Below are 16,482 nucleotides of genomic sequence, written 5' to 3'. Positions count from 1 at the left end.
TGTTGGGGTTCGACTGCAAAATTTGTTAAATGGGAGTTTGCTATATTGGGGTATGATTGACACGCACATTAAGTTGTCAAGTTCGGTAAATCATAGAATTTATTAAATGAAGATCCGATTTCAGAGTTCGTCTAAGTAGTTATTTGGTGTTTGGAAAAATTCGGTAAAGCAGAGTTCATTATATCCGGTTCAGACACTACTCAGAAGTACGTTCATCCGAATAATGAATCAGGGCAATGGAATATATATTTTCCGATTACATTTCGAATATATTTCAATACACCAACACGAAATGACAATTATGCATAATAATCGGCAATTTGGTGAACTTTGCGTTGTTTATCACATTTACCAATGACGCTTAGAGGAGTTATGCATAATTCCTGGTATAAAAGTCATATATTATTTTTTTTCAAATTTTTATTAAATTTTCCAACGATTCTTGGGTATTACGTACAATCACCAGTAAAAGTAGGGAAAACTTTATCATACTTACCAAAATGTTCTTCAGTTATGCATAGTAACCGGATTTATCACATTCACTGCGCGTAACATGTATATTTTGTTGTGAGGGGAGGCCTTTGTGGCACCAAGACGAGAGAAGCAACTGATTCACGCCAGTAATTCTGAAATTAATTGAACTGGAGAGAAATGAGATTGACAGTTGGAAAGTTTCCCAGATTCGAATCACTGATAGATTCTATTTCGCGCCATTCTTCCTTCCCTACTCGTGTTATCAATTACGTATGACAATCTGAATCTGACGCCCCAACTTTGTTCGAAATACGTGATATACAGCCCCAATCCTGCCATCCATCTGCAACTTTTTTTTTTACTTTTGTGCGCCGCAAGTCCATTTATTACTGTCCAGTTGCGTAACGGATATTTCTATAGTTAATGCATTTCTCGCCAAAAATTGTAGAACTTAGAAATGCGCACTTTTACAAGATTTGCTGATATACGAAAAAGAATGTCTTATACTTTGTTTTATTGCAAAGTATTGCACGAGCTCTGAATAATAGATTTTTTTTTCAAACATATGCACAAAAAAATAGACATATCGAAAAAAAACGAAAAGATACATAGGCATTTTTTTGCACTTATATCGAACCGTAGATTGCTCCATTTCGATCATGTGTGTACTTTTTTTTATACGAGTATTACGGTCTTTTCAGAATACAGTTGAATCCCGTTTTAACGAATACCAGTAATGGCGAAAATCTCGTTTTAAAGAACACTTTTCTATTCCTCCGCAGGTAAGATTACATAGGAACAATGGAAAAACCTGGAATTTCTTTTAAATGGAAATTCCGTTGTAACGAAGTGATTTCTCCGGTCTCGCACACGCTAATCAAATTGCATTTTTGAATACGGATTTGATGTTGTTGCAGCCATTAATGTGTTTTGTTCCCATGAATGAAACTCTGTAAGGGAGCTTTCAAAGCAGGTAATGGCATGAAGAGCCATAAAAAGTCTGACCAAAATAAAAACTGAGCTTGCAAGGTGAATGATCGGAAAAGAAGTATCATCAACATTGATTGAAGAGAATACTACTACTACTGCTTAACCGTATATGCACCTCGTACATATTCCTTAACAGAATTTCGATAACATATACTATAGTTGAATAAGAAATGGTGTTTCTTGACTGTCAATACAGGAACTTGAGCTGTCCGCGCAAATGGCCCTCAATCCTTACAGCGGCGAAATCCCGAGAAATCTTTCAGGTTCTTAAAACTCTCACAAAACGGCAACCCCAATACCACAGATACTGTTGTAAGTTTTCTTCGCCTGATAACAACTCCACACCCCATCCTGAGCAGTGTCAGCTTATGTTTAAAGTCTGATAACATAAAGGGACACGAAGGATTTTTTTCTTTTCTTTGATCATTGATCTCATTTTTGTCTTACCAAGGTAATTTTCTGCGCACAAGCGCTAACTAGACCGGCGCCTACAATTTATTACCGAATCCGAGCGTCTGCCTATTTTTATACTCACCGAGAGGTTGTTGCGTTAACCCCCTGGAGTAGCAATCTTTTTCTGTGGTCGCCGTTTTTGTTGTACCCCGCGTCAGGAAATTTACTGACAAGGACGAATCCAACTCGTGACACTAAACATCCTTGGTACTTTAAGCGAGTATCTTACCAACCTCAGCTACCTTGCCCAATTTTATGTTCCTTCGTGGTAGTTATATATATATATATATATATATATACATATATTTTTTAATAATAATAACGTGATCCGCATGTATTCCCAAGGGATCAGCATGATCCATCCAGGGAATTTGTCAGTGTTAGTAAACATCCATGCCCGAACCGGGATTCAAACCCAGACCTGCACAGTGAGAAGCTAGTTCCCTAACCACTCGACTGCCAGGCGGCTTATGCTTATATGATTATGCTTACCGTGTAAATAACAGAAAACGATAGTTTTTTCCCTCCCTTTTTCTATTATTATTATTACTATTTTGTGTTGGGGGGGGGGGAAATCATTTTGGAGCTTACGAGATCGGAAAAAGCGGTTAGACCACTAGACTACATAGGCAACAAATCTCTCACTCTCAATCTTTCTTTAGAGCTCGCGAGCGCTGAACTCTCTTTCCCACATAAAATTCACCTTCGCATCAGCCAGCTGTTGGAAACCATCGTATGGATAGCGAAGAGTGACACATCCTCGTACTTCATGGCTTTTTTGAAAACTCCAACTGGACAAACACACGGCCCGGACTTTATCGTCAATCGGTAATTCAAGCCATCAACTAAACTAGCCAAGCATTACTTGGATCATACCCTGAATATTAGTTTTAGTACTTAAACGAGCGTACACATCATGGAATAACATAACCAGCGAAATCATTCATAGTATTATTACTAATTGTGTGTGTGTCCCCATTTCTTATTGAATGTCTAATTTATTTTATCTTTTCAGATACATTTCGACACTTTACAAAACAACTTATCTATTCGATAACGATTCAATAGACCTTGTTTCCGCCATGACCAAGAGAATTTTCGAATGATGAACAATTGCTTTGAATGTCCCGATTCAGACACGCAAACACTACGTTTCCTGGAAATTCCGTGAGTTAAGTTCTCTCGAAAATATTCTCCTCCATCTCGTCTTCAAAATCATCAGTAAATAATTAGCTTCTAAAATCTTCGCACCTCTCAAATCCAAATATAGCTAGTTGCTAAAATAACCAAATCATCAATGACCTCGCAAGATTCAATAACAGAGAATCTCATGAATACGCATGAATTCCTGGAAAACGCTTCTCTCTCTCTCTCTCTAGCTCATCTCTTCCCCTTCCCCCCCCCCGAAACTGAATTCATACGGAGAAGTTAGTCGGAGAAATCTGATTATAATAATCGTTATGGGTATTTGGGCACGTCAAGACAACGTCAACCCAGGGGAGATATTCGCTAAGCGGCGGTGACATTTCGGGGCGTCGAATTCCGAAAATCTCTGATTCACAGTAACTGAAGCCTTCCTCTTCCTTCTCCTCCGATTCAAAGGAACTCTAGAAAATATTATAGAAACTGTTAACTAAGACCCGATTTTGCTACGCAATTATAATTATAATAATTGCGTAAGCGTCAAGTGTTAATGTTCCTCCGTTCAATCTTTGATGTGAGCGGAGACATTGCTGCGTTCATATGCATGTAATGCAACATTGTTGGTTCACTGTATCAGATGAGACACTTGCCCTATTCCAATATACTCTATAACCATAAAATGGCGACAAACGTATTGTATTTATTCACGTGCTTTTCGAATGCACAGCGTACGTCACCATTGAGTTGCGAGCGCACCTTCATCGTCTCCTCCTTTTGATTTATGCTGTGTGGTTATAGAATATTTCAATCGCTTTTCTGTGAAGGCGTACGTTACCATTGCTCATTTTGTTATCATTGGGGCTCTGATTCCTATGCCTTTGCATATTTTTTTTAATTTTTTGCATATTTCGATATTTTTACGTGATAGTGCGTATTTTCAAAATTTTAAGGCAAATTTTGCATATTCCATGATTTTCGATAAAAAGTAAAATTTTTCACCACTATTCCAATTCCGCCTCAGAGTGTTTTTTTTTTCACAGTTCCCGCCTCTGACGTGTGTTCTAGGACTAGGATTTTCATGCACTAAAAGTGAAACGTCGTTACTGATTGGTAAAAAATACTGAAAGTCAGTTCTTTTTTCAACCAATCAGCAATTGAATCAGCAATGACATTGAATTTTTAGAGCATAAAAATACTAGCCCTCCAATGACACTGGTGTGTGCGACTGCAAATAGATAATCATTTTTGAATCGGTGATTGTAACTCATGGGAAAAATTGGCCAAAATTCGTTCATGGGGAAATTTTTAACGAAATTTTGAGATTGTTTATTAAATAAAAAAAATTATTATAAATATTATTTTTTTTTAATTTTGTGCGACGCTTTTCTAAAGGTAAATTCTTGGCTATATACAGGGCGTTCCAAAAAGAATCACCCGATTTGAAATGCGTATTACGAAAAATATTGAACATAGACACTTAATACTAATTTTATATTACATGACTAATCATATAGTTTGTTTACAAACCAAATTAATGGTGCTCAATATGTCCACCTCGGAATGCATATATCTTGTATACGGTAGTCAAATTCGTCCCAAACTTTTGAGAGAATATTTTCATCCACTGCTGCTGTTATACGTATCTGCAGTTCGGCTAATGTAGCTGGAAGGGGAAGCACATAAATGTAGTTTTTTATAAACCCCCACAAGAAGAAATCGCACACAGTGAGGTCGGTGATCTTGGATGGTGATCAGTGATGTGTAACTGAATCGTCAGGTCCAGTACCGCCGATCCATCGTTTAGAGGAATGCGATTGTTCAAAACTTCTCGAACATCCAAGCTCCAGTGTGTTGGTGCCCCGTCCTGCTGGGAAATGAAGCCATCCGAATCGTTTTCTAACTGTGGGAAAAGCGAATGTTGACAAACACTGGAGTGGCAGCCGAAAGAAGAGCGTTAGCTCTACTTGTCGGCAACTGCGTGAAACTCGAGATATTTCCTACTTTCTACCTATACATTATTCGATCAAAACGGATTAAAAGCTGAATAGTTATGATTTTTTTTTTTAAATCAGATGATTCTTTTTGAATCATCCTGCATTTTCACCTATACATGACTGTACATTAATTCTGAATCTGTGGAGGGAAAACTTACTTAGAAGGGAAATTTTGGCTCGATGAGATTGCCATCACTGCATCTGATCAAGTTCGTGCAGACCCAGAAAAAAGCTGTAGGGCTTCAATATTTTCAATTTTTTCTCGAAGTTGCCCTTATAATAACTGTTAATAATTTTTGTATCGATTGTAAATGATTCGTGTATTATATTTTGGAATCGAATTTTCAACGTGCCTAAAGTGAAGCGAAGGACTTCAGAGAGACTGAAGAAATTCGTTTCTATGGTGAGAAAGTGTTCTCTGTACGTATTGTTTTGCGAACTGTGCGATACTGAAGTTTCTGCACCACATCAACAACGAAAAACATAAACGAGGTCTTCAATGACTAGACGACGATGAAAAACCGTGGATTTTTTTTCTTGTTTTATATTAAAAAGTTTCTTTGTGTGCGTTTGGTACTTTAACTGTAGAAGAAAAAGGTGTTATTGATTTTCTGATACTCATATTGAATTACGAAAAATTTTTTGTACAACACTTCCCATTTTCATATTATTTTGCATAAACTAATGTTATCCGAGATAGGAATGAAAATTTGTGTAGGACATATCTCTTCGCTTTATAGGGCATATTCACAGTTATTTTAGGGCATAAATTCATATTTACAGAGACTTTTTAGAAGTTTTTAGGACATTAAAATCCTAGCCCCAGTTATCAGAGTTCTGGCAGACATCCTGTGTACAAAGAAGTACAGGGTGTTCCATAAATTCGGAAATAGTTAAAAAATTGATAAAAATAGAAGAAATTGGTATACCCTTTCAATTATGGTTTTAGAAAAGGTATTCTCATGAAGGCGAAGGGATATAATTTGTGTGAAAATATTGTGACATCGTCATGTTGTTAATGGCGATTGCATTTATTGAATCCGGGCCTCCGATGATGGAACGACTGGCAGTTTTTCAAAAGCAATATTTTGAAAAACGCTAAAATATCTCACTGGCAGATTGTGTTGTTGCAGCAGAAACTGTCGACAAAAAATTAATATCATGTTTCGATAACCTCAAAATGTCTAATGTCATCCGGAATCAAAAGTGTAGGATCTTAGAGCAATAACACGTTTGCATAGATTTCTTTCTGGGAAAATGCAAAATTGAGGCATTGAACAATTTTGCAAAAATCCGCATTTCACTTGTGATCAACCCAAGACATTGTGGATGGGCTCAAAATCATTTGAAAAACGCTAAAGAAAATCCCTGCAGTGCGCTATTTGTTCGTTAGAGGCTGTGCTAATAATGAGACCTGTGGTTAATAAATTTTGTGGCCTGTACCACAAATCCCTGCTGCATGGCTTAAACTAATCTCTAAACTCATTTTTGATAGTCCTTTTCATAAATCGTTAGTCAGTGAAATTCGTAACCGTTTTTATAGAAAAAATATATAAGGCATTGATCAGAGGAAAGATGTTCAAAGTCTTACCTATAACATTGAGCATTAGGCTACTGGTGAAAGTTCTCGCCCATCTATAATCCACTCTACACCTGTATATCCCGGCATCTTTTTCTTGTATGGGTTCCACGCGAAGCACACTGGGTCTCGAGCTAGTCTCGAAGGTCGCTCTCGAACCCAGGATACTCCCTGGGAAATGTTTTGCTTTCTCTAGCGGACTGTTCCTAGCGTCGACGCTGTAGATAGGAGCTCTCGCTTCCTCTCGGTACCACAGCACGAGAGATACTTTGTCGTCGGGCGAGTAGAGCGTTATATTACACGGAAGTTCGGCGCGGCCACCCAGCACTGCTTGATATTCTGGCAAAGCTGTGATGATAAAACAGAAAATACGTCAATAAAATTATAACAGAAGAGAAAGTATATCTCAAATGCACATAATGTAAAAAAATTGTGAAATAAATATAAGCGGTCTCCCCTACTTTTTTACATAGAGAAAATCTATAAAAAAAAATTTGCTCCAGTGGAAATATCATTAAAATTATTACTTTTTTACCATTCATTAATATCAAATTTTTTACACATATATTTGATTGTATATACCAGGGGTGGCAAACTTCTTTCTGTTCGTGGGCCAAGATAATGGTCAGCTATATCGTAGCGGGCCGCATCAGTGGTGCAACTTCGATGTACAACCCACTCAATTAATTACTGAATTTATTAGTCAGTTATTAAATTAATTTAGCAACTATAAATAAGAAGTTTCTAAGCAGTTTTTTAATCAAGAAAACTGCTGTTGGAATCGATAGTTCCAATAATGATCACAAATTTAATTTTTTCACGGTACTTTTACCTTGTCACGAGCCGCACAAAATCACTTGACGGGCCGCATGCGGCCCAACTGTTTGCTACTCCTGGTACATACTATTCAATGCTTGTAGGAAGTTTTACATATCTCCAATGCTTTTTTGTTTTTGCATATTTCAGAAAAATGTATTTTTAACATCTTGCGAGCGTCCCAAAATATCACGACAGCAGTGAAATTGATTCAAAATAAAGGAAACTGTTTAGTTTATAAAATGACTTTCTATTGAAGGGAATCTGACGAAAAATTTGTCACGAATGACCAGCTGAAGCTTAACGAATGTTTTGGGCACAGAAGCGTTTAAGAAAGGTTCAGGTGCACAGGAATCTCATGCAGTGCTCTATAGTGACAAAAACTGAACTAAGTGTTTTCATCTGTACCAAAAAAAATATCCTTCTACGTGAGAGTAATTTTTTCGTAAAACCGCATCCAAATACGTACACCAACTCTTTTAATTTTCAACTTTTGCATTTTTAAATTGTTTACAAATTTATCAGACACTCTGTATACCCAGTGTAAAATTTTCAACACAAATTACAACATCCCCTGGTCGTAATAAGTATCACTATGACAGAAAGAGGTATCAGTTTGATGTACGGCACCCCGATATAAGAGCGTAGATTCAAGGTGAAAAGCTTGCTATGGTGTTTGGAAGCATAAAAAAGCTAATAATCTGGGTACATTGTGATAAAATGTGTTTTTCTCAGTCAATCAGTTGCAATGAGATGTTCGGTACAATAAATTTACAGTGTCCTAATTTACAGCTAGGAAATGTATGCCAACAACTTGTAGGCGGATAAATTCCTCTATTCATGGTAACTAAAATAACTTGGAAAACTCACATTAGTTCATGGCGAACGGCAAGGAAGTTTTATTTCCCCAGAAGATTCCCCATTTTTTATATATATAAAAAAAAAAACACATAGTCAAGAGCATATCCATCATCCTCGTCGAGCAGTGCCTGTCGCAGACACCTTTTAATGGTTGTAAAATGTAAGTACAATGATCGAACGGTGAAGTTTGGGGTTTTTTTTTTCCTTTTAACACACACAAAAATATATAACGAGAAATGATTCTCTTTTGTATGTATTCAAAGAAAGATTTATCCTCACACTGGCCGAAGAAATGACACAGACAATATGGGGAAAGAATAATAATTCGGTTTATTCACGATAAATGAAATATGTCTACATGTCAAATATGTGGTGATAATGTCATTTTTTCTCTTATTTATGACTAATGTTGAGTTATTGAGGTTTTTTTTTTATCTTGAGGCTTATACGGTGATACTTTTTCATCGTGATATCCACATTCTTTACGAATGCAGTTGAGTTTGCCTATGGCGTAGTCCCTCGATGATTGGAGAAGTGTATGGCTATAACCTATATATATACGTGTATGTTATAAGCAATGTCTTAGAACTAGCATGCATAGCAGTTGTATAATATACATAAAGTGCTTTATTGAGATTGTCCTAGACAAAATAAGTTTATGCAGCAGGTTTAAATAATGCTGCAAGAATATAGTTCTTGGTTGATATCTTTAAATAAATTTTTGAAATTTATTGAAGTACAGTACAAACAGAATGAAGAGAACATGGACGCATGTTATCGGATCCAAGAAAAAGAATTCAATAACTTGAAGAGCATATTCAATGTAGTTTCTAATTATATATAAAGACGTAGAATAAATAACACAAAATTGTTACAATAGGTTATATTCGTTACTAACTGGTAACAATTTTCCGTCGTTGATGCAATTAGTGCAGTAATAAATTATTATAAAAATTCTCACGGCTTTCTGTGAAAAAAACAACAAAAACATCAAGATATCACTTGCATGCAACATATCAATAATTCGAACCTCTATTCCGCGGACACCTGCAGGTCCGTGAGTACTTTACAAGGGGTCCATGGGATCATTTTCACTTACTACGATTGCAATGAATAACGTATTTTGTGCTGTGAAATTGTAATTTATTCAATTGTTATATGGAAATTTATTAAAAGAAACAACAAAACAATAAATTTTGTATTTTATAGCTGGGCAATTAAAATTACTCATAAGTAAATGGTGCAATATATATATATATATTTCGGGGATGTCTGGAATGAATAAACACGTGATAGTAACAAGATGGGATGGACTAGCTTCGCATGGACCACACAGACTACTTGTAGATGTGAAAGGATACACGAACGTGCATCATTCTTTGGTGCTCCTGTACATCCTTAAAATTATATTTTAAGTAGAAATCCTGATAAGATTTTAAAATTATACCGAACCAGATTAGTGACATGAACTCATTATACATGAGTCATCTACTTCAACCGTGATATCGGTGGTTCGGTTTAAAGAAGTGTCATGGTGGTGCAAACCATCAACCTGCCGTGCAGAAATTTAAATATGAATGCTTCTCTGTTTGCGACGCACATAATCACTACGTTCAGGTGTAAAATTCCTTGGTCAACAGTCCAATATCAACCCCGCTGTCAAGTAAGACACATTTTAGCCCTTTAGAATTATTAGAGTCTGCGTAGCTTATAGATAGTCGGTTAAGTTTCAAGATATTAAGTTGGCAACCACTTCGAATAAATTTCTTTGCAGTGAGCAGAGCACCAAATGTAAAAATACCGAGGCCACAACAGCAATATTGCAAACAAAGTAGTGGAACAATCTTAGTGTTCCAAAAGACTATATGTGATGAGGACATAGTAAACTATTTTCGTCACTAGAAAAAATAATGAATATAAATATTCTGTTGTGGGATCCAATAGATAAAATAATGTCACAAATTTAGTTTAATACATAGTACTTTTATCTTGCCGGGGGGCAGCACAATATCGACTCGCCGGACAGCTGTTGGACACTTGTATCATATCCGAATTATTTTTTAAGTTAATAGAGTGTTTTTGGTACGTTATATCCAAGGTATATCTTTTAAACGGAGTATGTAGAAATAGAGATGAAAATACATGGAGATAAGTTTGTGAATGGTTTAAAAATCGGGGATTACAGAACCGTATGTTATGTCCTATGTTACTCGGACATAACATACGGTTCTGTAATCCCCGATTTTTAAACCATTCACAAACTTCTCTCCATGTATGTTATAAGTGTACTCGACTGTAAATTATTTTAATAACTACATGAATCCGATGATAATAAAGACTAAATTAATGAAATTGCGCTGGCGTATCCTAATATTGATATATGTATCATATAGTTCGGATAGTGTTATAGGCGTCTGTTAGATAACAGATAAACTGAGTGTAGATGTAAGTTTCGCTAGAAATATCCACGTTTATCGAAACGTATGGATTTATCCTAGCAAATTTAGGAAGCATGGGCGATAGTGACGTGGATTGTTTCGTAATTTCGTAAAATCCTTCAGCGGGATGTCCATTTTACGATGACGGGATCCTTATCAAAACAGGACTGGCTGTCGTAGAAACCTGATGTTTATGTCATCGATACAGCTTTCGAAACTCCAACATTGCAATTATTGTTTCTAATAAAACGGGGGTGTCCTCCTCTTTAACACGTGAATTACGTCGCTCGGGAAATCTGTCCTGTTCCTGAATCCGAGTAATTCATCTCGGCACACGGCCATCAAAATCCCCCCAGCTGATTAAGAAATTATGGATTGTTCAGAATTGTTCACCTGCATATTTGTGGTACTACTCTGCAAGAATACGTAATAACGGAAGAGAGAGAGAGGAAAACAACTCGAGCGGGGAGCCATTCAATGCATGTTCACTTGAAATTTAACAATTATGCACGATTCAGACGCAATTATTGGACGAATGCACGAATAAACCTGTACAGCATATTTATTATGATACATATTTGTTGCCATTTGCTAAAAGAATCTATTCATAGACCGTTTGAAGAGCTCATGCAAATTATAATTTAATCCTTAAATCCGCGTGTTTTAAAAGCATTTTTAATAAACAGGATATGGTATTTTGTTCTCAGAAACTTGATCAATCATTTCATGTAATAGAAAATGCATTATCTAAGGGGAGGGACGTGATTATGTTGTTATGCGTTTTAAATTGGTGGCTTAAGTTCGTTTAAATTTCATTAGTGATTAATGTTCCACAGTACTTATGAGATTAAAGGAAAGGAGGAAGCACATATTAGTTTGAGTAGCTTCGAGTAATCTCGTTTCGTTATGGTACGCGTCATTGGGGTGTTTGAACCTACCCTATACTGGAGTATTTTAGAATACAAAATAATTAGAATTTAGAAGAGAACCATTTTACAATTATTTTTCATCAAAAAAGATGGATATGATAACATGAAACATTGAGAAATAACGAGTTCCGAATTTCATTTTTTTTTTTATAAAAAGGGATATTTATAAGAAGGATATGAATTGTTAATTAAAAATTTAAAAAAAAGTATATTTTTTGTGATTACATATTTTTGAATATTACGTTGGAATATAAATAGATGCATGAAATATCACTCACGTAAATTATCTTCTTCGATGTTCATACTTCTCAGTTTTATACCTGGTATACCTAATGAAAAAGAGGAGAAAAATATCATTATTGAAAAACGAAGGAATTGTTTTCTCTCTTACACAAATATGTAAATTAATAATTATATCAATCAACTGTAATAAGTATTTTCGGAAGCTCGTGGATGTGTGCGTTCTCAGCACATCGCAAAAGGGGGCGGGGGGCTTAGATCTCAGTCCAACCTCGTCTGTCTGGAATATAAAACTCGTTCTTCAGCTGCAGAAAGATGCCGAGAGCGGAATCCTTAATTGCGTTTCCAAACCGAGGAGGGAAATGGTGTTCGATCTTTTTTTTTTACCTCTTCTTTTACCTTTCTTTTTGCCTTGAGGAATCATTCGGAAATATTTGGTTCCAATACTTGCCTTCTCCTGATGCAAAGAAGCAGCAGCGGCGAAGGCTGGCTACACATTGGCCCAGCCTGGCTCAATGCTCCTTGACATATATTTGCCTCTAGAGTAATTTTATACGCCAACGTGTGTTGGGACTGATGGCGTTCTTCAATCAATGTGTGGAAAGACTGATTAGAAGATCTGGAAGGAAGGCTGCTCCTTTGACTTAGGCTGAAAGTTCCTGGTCGTTCCCTTCGACCAGTCATCCAATTCCCTTCTTCCAACCTCTAACATTTGATGGCTAATGCCAACAGTTGAGATTTCAAAATCTTTACCCATAGTCAAATTTGGAATGTATTTGAGCAAGCGTTGAGACGAGCGTGACTTTGGCATTATACAAGTCGTTTAAAAAATATAAAATAGGATAATTAAACAAAAAGAAAGGATAAGAGTGATGATGGAAAGATATTATGAGGATGCCATATTGTGCCTGGAGAAGGAACAGATTACACAAGCACTTTTACCATTATTATTTTTTTCGAAACAAGCACATCTCCGATCAATCGATATGGGAAATTTACTACCGAATCAATTTTGTCGGAAGTGTGCACTACCCAAGTGTCTCAGTACATATGTAGTATTGTGTGCGTAAATTTCATTGCTATCGTCTTTTTTTTTAATTCAAACTAAAGACAAATGAAATTGATATTTTTATCATTGTAGGTTCATTGCCCTCAGTGGCGAGACTTTTTTAACGAAGAGATTGGCTCTCGCGCGAATTTGCGCTGCGAAGTTTGGATCCACAAAAAACCAACAACAGTCGACCACTACTGTGCAGGCGGTGGTTCGAAACCGTTTTTTCCCCGATGCGGTTCAATCACTATGATTACACGACTACACAACGGCACAAAATATGGTCTATCGTTACAGCTGAAAATTGCTCGCATAAGGAATTTCAACCGTATAATACAGTAGATATTTTATCTGCCGTTTTGGATTGGCATCATTCTTAGCATAATTTTGAACATGCGTGGTGTAGATTCATCACTTTAGAGATAGTTATCATCGCACTATACCGTATTCTGGCGCAGACACGGATTTCATGAATATCTTTCCGTGACCGTTATGCATAGCACACAAAAAGACCCCTATTCTCCTTCATCTGGAATAACACAATATTACACTGCCATAAAATATAGCATACAATGTCAATATATGAAGGGAAACAATCGAGAAAAAAGAAAATAAGATTTTGTTGCGGAAGATTGTCTTATATCCATTAGTTCATCACATATCGGTAAAGCTGTCTCAAGCATTGTCTTGAAAGAAGGTGAACTAATGAACGTTTAAACACTTACAAATATACAGGTTGATTATAATTCAAAAAAAGTTCCCATATCTGAATATTTTTTCTCAAAAACCATTCATCCGAACTCAGCCATATTTTCATTTACTTTCATACTAAAATATGCCTTCATTCGAATATGTGTACATTAATCCTTGACGAAACTCCGGAACGCTTCACCCACTCCCAACCCCATCTGGTCTGTAATCATCACAAAATTTGTTAATCGCGACGGTACCCAATTCTCCGACAAAATATATTGCCAAAATTTGCTATGTGTTTACTATTGTTTTTTTTTATTCAAAATAAAGTGTTCCAGAGATAAGTCCGGTGGCAAATTCTGGCGTTCGTTCATCCAGTCATATTTTCAGGATATCTTAATGAGAACACGGGAGAGGGATTTATGCAATAAAAAATAGTTAGATTTTTTTTTTTTAGCATGAGGTGAAAAAGTGGCACTTTTTTATTTCATTTACTTTTCTTCCCATGTCCCATAAAGCGTACATACAAAGTTTCAATGGAATGCGTCCGCCAGAACGGACGCAACACAGAGTATATTGACACTTCTGAAACAAATGTCGTGCATGTCGGTACACCGGCACTATTCAGACCCATGTAGCGCCGTTTTCGTGGCCCGCTCCCTCATTTCATTAAAAGTTGATATATTCGCTATATGGACCATGGGAGAAAGGGAAATGCAATAAGAAAGCACCACTTTTGAACTGGTGGTCAAACATTGAACTAATTTTTATTGCATAGAAGTTTGTTCAATCACTCTGCCCATGAGCCTGAAAATTTGGCTATATTCGGATGAGTAGGTTTTGGGAAAACCTTTTCAAGGCACGGTAATTTTAATTATAATCACCCAACCACACTCTGCCTCTTTTGAGGTATCGGAAGTAAGGTGCTTTCCATCAGTCCGGCGCTGTGAGCTGTCCTATGTATCTATCTATCACCCTGTATATATACATATATGTACACAAGCGCACACATATTTTTCAAAATTCGGGCACGTATCTTGTATGTATGTTTTTTTGGCCTTAGATATTACAGAAAGTCAGAATCATTATAATTGGAAGTTATGATGCTCTTGTCTCAAAACCTCGGAGATGTGGCGACATGACCTTGTTTTTCGACGTAGTTTCCAGCTAGTTTGTTATGTAGGAATACAAAGACGAGACCTTCAAATCTTTGAGCAGATCGGTGAGGAGGAAAACTTTCGGTGCTTCAGAGTGAAGAGTCTCTGAGGAAGTGATTCTGGAGAATGTCTTCGACATGGAAAAGTTTAGAAAGGATAAGTTATAATGCTTATAACTTATGCTAATTTATAAGTTTTGTCATATCAGTATCAAGACAGTTTTTGATTTTATCGGATCAATATGAACTTCAAAGCTCCAGTTATTAATATCAATGTTACCTTAAAAATATAATTATTGCCAATAAAAGAATCTTGATTCCTAGAAAGTATTGTCACGATTGCGGCCTTACTCTTTGCAGAAAGTTCAACCAATCCATATCTAAATCAGCTCAGAGTCATTTGCAATAAATATTGTTCGGGATAATGTCTCACAAGTCCTGGAAATTATCAGAGGATGAAACAATTGGCAGGACGTCACAGATTTCTTCACAGACAACAGCTAATTACAACTGTTAACTAGAATTAACTACAAATAAGAATTTCGCGTTGAGGATAAATTCCAACAACACTGACGACTCTCTTGTGATCACATCGCTTTTTTATAGATACGGTCGAACCTTCGAGAAAAAGAAGATTCCAGAAAACTCCATCTTACAGTTTCCGAATTGGCGGCGCCACCAGACGGGCAGGAAACTAACGTTCCAGAAATAACTGCATGATTCGCGCCGTAGCTTCGCATTTCTCGTTTGGCAACAGTATATCGCCAAGTTTGCTAATTTAAGAGTTTTAACAAATCCTGTCTGTTAGTAGTCAGACAGACAGACAGAATTTAATTTTTCTCGTCGCTGCCCAGCCCAAAGGGGCTGCCTGGCGACTTACAGACTGCTCTTGCTAGCTATGAAGGGGGTTATAGACAAGTTTCTGCGTGTTTGTATAGATGTGAAGTGCTTGTAAGTTAATAGGAAAAAAAAAACACACACACACACAGTCCGATAAATGCTACCATCAGAATAGTAAAATACACAAAGATGAGCCAAACTTCATCAAAATGTTACTCTATGCAATTGAGCAGTTGATAAGTAAAATCAATATATTATGCGATAAATAGAAGTATTATAATAGTTATCGCAACTATATATATATATATAAAAATACTTTTAAATATAATAGCCAAAACAGACTTAAAAAGAAAAGTTCGCTGATCTGAATCTGAAATTAAACCTCCGTTCTCTCGCAATCAGCCTAATGACCCCTTATAACGCAGATGCATACGCCTGAAGTAGGGACTGCAACCTCAATAAATTCAGAAAATCATTTCCAGATGGCGATAGTACAGAGAGGGAGGGAAAGAGAGATCCATGAATTTTCTCAGCCAACAATACAATCCCATAAAATTTTCAAAACAAAATAAAATTCATCAATCTCTGAACAGCGACGTATTGTACTCATACCCTTTCCAAATAAATGCTTTTTATTGCCTACAGAAACCAAAACGTTTCTACTGTCCATTTCCCGACAATTCAAGTCGGGTATTTTTTCTGTATCTATTCCCAAAACGAAGTGAATTACGCGACAAGAAAAAGGCTATTTCCAGGACAAGCACCGCTAAATTATATTCCACCATAGTAAATTTTCTTTATATCGCGAACATCAGCTTGGAAAAG

The 16,482-nt window shown here is 36.4% G+C and overlaps 1 protein-coding gene across 2 annotated transcripts in view; it reads right to left on the bottom strand.

The window, feature by feature from the left end:
* Positions 1-16,482, bottom strand: part of LOC149087100 (nephrin-like) — a 277,872-nt gene that overhangs the window by 60,752 nt on the left and 200,638 nt on the right. For both annotated transcript variants that reach the window (XM_089231349.1, XM_089231348.1), the window contains exons 3-4: positions 11,956-12,006; positions 6,646-6,981 (exon numbers count right to left, since the gene is read on the bottom strand). In XM_089231349.1, the coding sequence (XP_089087475.1) occupies positions 6,646-6,981; positions 11,956-12,006 (387 nt within the window). The remainder of the gene's footprint in view (positions 1-6,645; positions 6,982-11,955; positions 12,007-16,482) is intronic.

The sequence above is a fragment of the Pholcus phalangioides genome, unplaced genomic scaffold (assembly GCF_987345545.1).
Source record: "Pholcus phalangioides strain wild (caught in Gottingen) unplaced genomic scaffold, Ppha-v1.0 ptg000004l_1, whole genome shotgun sequence".
NCBI classification, from domain to species: domain Eukaryota; kingdom Metazoa; phylum Arthropoda; class Arachnida; order Araneae; family Pholcidae; genus Pholcus; species Pholcus phalangioides.
This window is presented reverse-complemented; position numbering and strand designations above follow the sequence as displayed.